This window comes from Mesitornis unicolor, unplaced genomic scaffold, assembly GCF_000695765.1.
Source record: "Mesitornis unicolor isolate BGI_N332 unplaced genomic scaffold, ASM69576v1 scaffold25014, whole genome shotgun sequence".
In the NCBI taxonomy this organism is placed as follows: Eukaryota; Metazoa; Chordata; class Aves; order Mesitornithiformes; family Mesitornithidae; genus Mesitornis; species Mesitornis unicolor.
In genome coordinates this window covers 7,211-12,180 of record NW_010181214.1, presented here as the reverse complement: position 1 = coordinate 12,180, position 4,970 = coordinate 7,211, and the positions used below count along the sequence as shown (strand labels likewise).

General features: G+C 42.4%; 1 protein-coding gene across 1 annotated transcript; it reads left to right on the top strand.

The window, feature by feature from the left end:
* The first annotated feature begins 123 nt into the window (after positions 1–123).
* BLOC1S6 (biogenesis of lysosomal organelles complex-1, subunit 6, pallidin) lies at positions 124–4,684 on the top strand. Its single transcript, XM_010183369.1, has 5 exons — positions 124–184; positions 947–1,091; positions 2,158–2,245; positions 3,269–3,355; positions 4,145–4,684. Exons 1-5 carry the CDS (start codon positions 124–126, stop codon positions 4,262–4,264), a joined length of 501 nt encoding a protein of 166 aa, XP_010181671.1. The 3' UTR covers positions 4,265–4,684.
* The last annotated feature ends 286 nt before the right edge of the window (positions 4,685–4,970 follow it).

Below are 4,970 nucleotides of genomic sequence, written 5' to 3'. Positions count from 1 at the left end.
GGTGAGAGGCCGGGCTGGGTGGTGCTGCCCCGCTTGGTGAGAGCAGCCGGGAGTCGCCTACACCTGCGGCCCAGCTCTGCGCCCTCGGCCCTGGTGAGAGGGGCGCTGCGGGGAGCGGTAGCGATGAGCGTGGCGGAGCGCCCTGAGAAGGCGGCGGCTGCGGCCGGCCCCGAGCGCTCGCTGGGTAGGTGAGGGGCGGCCGGGACGGACGGAAGGCGGGTGTAGGGAGGCGCGGGGAGCGGAGCACGGCGCCGTGAGGCTGGGCCTTGACCCCGACCCCGGGGATGGCCAGGATGGGTTCACTCGGAAGCGAAGTGCGCGCCGCTGTCGTCGTTTTCTCCCGAGCAGTGTGGCCCATAGATGAAAGCTGTTATCTTGCAGGAGCTCTACACATAGTAAATGCTCACAGCTTGCCCATGAGAGGTTCACGGTAGTTGTTAACTGACTCTTGCAAACTTTGGGACCTCAGCACCGGCCGGTTTTTTTGTTGAGGCCTTATGGTGTTTTGAGTGACAGGCTCAGACCTTTATTTGGTAGGCCTAGGTTTATTCTCCAGCTTTGAAAGCAAAGAGTGGGAGTGTGTAAATATTTGGGTGATCTTGATGTGCAGCCAGACCAAATGATACTGCCTCTTTTTTTCCCCCAATAGACTTGGATTTTTTTATATATATAAGATGTCTTTGGAGTACTGGGTTTCTCTCTTTCTCTTCTGCTGGAGTTCAGATAAAGCTGTTCACCTAGAAGCTCACGATACAGGACTGGGAATAAGAGAGGAACGAAGAGGGGGAGGAAGGTGGAAGCACAGTTTAATTCGCAAAGTCCAAAGAATTATGACTCCAGTGTTGAAATGCTTTTAATTTTTAAACAGGAAAATACAGTTCCTCCAGGCGACACTTGGAAGTGTGTGCTGACCTGTCACATTCAACCTTGCTGTTCTTTGGTGTAGGTCCTAGTGATGCCTCTCCAGATGAAGGAGTAGTAGAAGATCTGCCTTCAATAAATGAGAAAGCTGTGGAGCAGCTAACTGAAGGATTGATTTCTCATTACCTGCCTGATCTTCAGCGATCAAAATCAGCACTACAGGAACTTACGTAAGCAAATTTTTAAAACTAACTTCTTATGTGTGCATGCTTTGTTTACCACTGTTTTGAATACGACATTCTAGCAACCCTTAGCTCGAATATAGGTTTTCTTGTAGCATTTCTGTGTTTTGACTGCAGCATCCTGAATATTTGAATGATCTGTGGGAGTACTGGCTGGGGTATATAAGCTGCAGTGAAGCCTCTCAGAGCTTTGACTGAGGAATGTGTAATACTAGAAAGCTAAAATCGCCTGAGCTGGGTATAACAGAAGACATGTAGATTTACTTGTTTACTTTTGTAGTGGAAAGTCTTCTGAAAGCTGGATTTATTTTGTTTGGAGAGATGCAGTTCATATTCGGGGCGGCTTGTAGTGCAGTTTGTTGTCCAGTCTCTAAACTGTCTTGCAGAAGATACACTTGGAAAATATTATTAGGAATTCAACATATAAATCTTTACACATCGGCATCTCACTGATAACTGAGAATAGTTTCTTTTAAATGCAAGCTGTATCTGTCACGGATGCAGAGATACTGGAATGGGCTTTACACAGATCCATCTCTGGTTTTGCAGGGTACAATGGTTTGGGTTTCATGATGCATGATGTAGTTATGCTGCTGCCAAGGACAGCCTGTGTCTGGGAAGACTTTGGCTGATTTGTGTGGGATGTGGGATCCTTAATAAGCACCAAGGATCCAGGCAAGTTCTCTACAGAAATAACTTTGTCCTGCAGCATGACGCAGAGGCAACTTAGCAGAAAGTCAAGAGCTACTTGTTTTTCTCTTCGTTCAACCTGGGGTGTTTGCTTGCTGCAACCTGCAGAGTGCCTGTTCAGGGGTTTTGGATCTTCATCCTGGGTATCCATGCTGCATGATGCCAGCAGAATTTGTGTGTACTCGGCTCGGATTTTTCTAAAACCGTTTACCCGTGTCTTTACTGAAATCCCCTAGCCATGCATAAGAGGAATCTGATATTGGGAAGCATGTATTTACATTGTTATGATCAAAAGTAGTATTTATTGAAAGGGCTGACGTGTGTGCAGCTTTACTTTGATTTTATGCATCTGTCTTTGTTTCAGACAGAACCAAGTGGTATTACTAGAAACATTAGAACAAGAAATTTCAAAATTCAAAGAGTGTAACTCCATTCTTGATATCAATGCTTTGGTAAGTACTATTAATGCTTTCTTCAGTCTCGATTAGTGTAGATTTTCTTGCTGAAGCATTACTAGCAACTTGTGTGTTTTCCTTGTTTTTAATGACCTACAGGAAGAGAATCAACCAGTTCAGATATCTGGGACAAGTTGTTGTTGGAAAGGGTGCAGAAGCAGTGTATTTCCCTTAAATAGGAAGGGCACTGGGAAGAAAGAACAGGTTCAGTCGGCCAGTGGTAGTTACACACACACACACACAGAATCGCTCGGTTGGAAAAGCCCTCTGAGATCATCACATTCAACCATTCCTGTCTACCCCCTAAACCATATCCCTAAGTACCTCATCTACCCGCTCTTTAAACACATCCAGGGATGGTGACTCCACCACCTCCCTGGGCAGCCTGTTCCAGCTTCTGACAACCCTCTCAGTAAAGAACTTCCTCCTTATCTCTAACCTGAACCTCCCTTGGCACAGCTTGGTGCCGTTTCCCCTTGTTCTATCCCCATCACCTGGGAGAAGAGACCAGCACCCACCTCTCTACAAGCTCCCTTGAGGCAGTTGTAGGTGGTGATGAGGTCTCCCCTCAGCCTTGTTAACAACCTTCTACAACAGTAACAACCTTCTTAACAACCAGACTTAACAACCAGTTAAGTCTGGTTGTTCAAAACCAGTAGCCAGACCAACTGTGTGTCACTTTTTGGTAGGACTGAGGCTTCAACATGAGCTCTGTGCACCTTTCCAGATTAGCAGGAAGGGTGCATGAAACACTGAATATGGTGCATAAAATGATAATATTTTTATTCTGTTTAATGAATGTTAATTCAGTAGATTACTGGGTTCACCAGTTGAGATATGGTAGTTTTCTATATTAGTATATGTAATATGTAAACTTTATATATAAACTTGAATATGTTTTATCCATTATCAGACTGTTCTGGTAATCAGTGTGGTTTTGGTTGCTGTTTTGCTGTGTAGCTTTATAAAACAGCTGTTTGAGCTTGACAGTCATTGCTTTAGTGGTTATGTTTTTTTAAGTTTTCAGAAGCTAAACACTATCACAACAAGCTAGTCAATATTAGAAATGAAATGATGATGCTCCATGAGAAGACATCAAAGTTAAAAGTGAGTGGGATAAATATTTTTACTTTCCAACATAGATATTTAATTATGTATTATTGACTTCCGAGTTTTACTGGGTGCATTGTGAAAGTTCTGATTGAATCCTCAATCCTTATCTTAAATGGATGTTCTTAGTAGCACCAAGCCATATATGTTTTTAAACTTCCACTTACTCCTACCTGTGCTTACGCATCTCAGCTGCTAGTAAATCTCAGTGTTATCATCATGTATAGGTGTATAGGTTATCTGGGTGTATAAGAATCATGCTTTGTTCTTTCGTTTAATCGACACCTTTCCAACTGGTTCCCTTTGTTTTTTCGGTTCCTGTGCCTTTTTAATGAAAACTAGATTTTCAAAAATGTAAGAATTTCTCCTTCTATTGAAAGTAATATTAGCAGTGGCATAAGTTCACTGACTTCATGCTGTGTAGGCAGTCTCTGGTTACGTTCTGGCAAGATCAGTCCTTCAGTATGTTCAACAAAATAATTTTCTCTTGGAGACTATAAATGACACAGTACGCACCTTATCTGGTGTGCACGAAGGATGGCTTTTAGTGAGACTGAAGGGAATCCAGTTTGTACTTTCCCTGCGTAGATCACAGGCTTGCTCTTTCTGAACGTTAAGATAGAAGTGGGAAGGAGGAATCAAAAAGAAACAGTTTATGCAACTTTCAGTTGTAAGCAGGGTGGATTGGAGAAGATAATGTTAAGAAAGTGGGAGGAATTTTGTCTGTAGCTCCAACTTACACACAGCTCTAAAACTTAAAATTATCTTTTTGTCTTCTCTGTTTAGAAAAGAGCACTTAAACTGCAACAGAAGAGGCAGAAGGAAGAACTGGAACGAGAACAGCAACGTGAGAAAGAACTGGAAAGAGAGAAGCAGTTAACAGCAAAACCTGCTAGGAGGATGTGAAAGCAGAGCATGTAACAACTTGTCCAAATTAATTATTTGTGCATTCTCTGGAATTAAGGCTGACTTTGCTTAACCTGGGCTATAGCTGTTACTAGCAACAGGCTACTTAATGATACGAGAAATTCCTGAATGGTAATAATAGGGTTGCTAACATTCAAAATTTTTTCCTTTCAGCCATTCACGTTGCCTTGTTTTGTAATGCTATGCAGTTTGATATTATTATAATGTAAGTTAATTTTTTATATATACATGTATATAGTAGAACTTAGACATCCCAGTTTTAAATACCTATTCATTTTCTTCATCTGTTCTTCTGGTGTTGAGAGTTTTGAGAGCTCTTTGGCAACTGGCATACACATTTCTCAGACAAAATACAGAATACTATTTAAAGTTCAGTTCTCATCACCGGACTTCAGTGGCCACATATTTCATTGGAACTGCTTTGATTCAGGCAGCTGGGATCTCTTTGATCCTCTGGTTCCTACGTACTGACTTTTCGTGCAGCCTTAGTTTGGTCTGTCTCTAATGAGCTGAAGAAACTTCCAGTGTATTTGCCTGAAAGCTCACTTTATTGCAGCAGTCTTCTTTTTTTTCTCTTATTTTTTTTTTGTCATCAAGTAACTTAAGAAAAGCTTTAAGAGATTTCTGAGTAAGTTCCCAGCTGAATTGGTTGCGGGGGGTAGGGCACAGGAGGAGCAGGGCACTA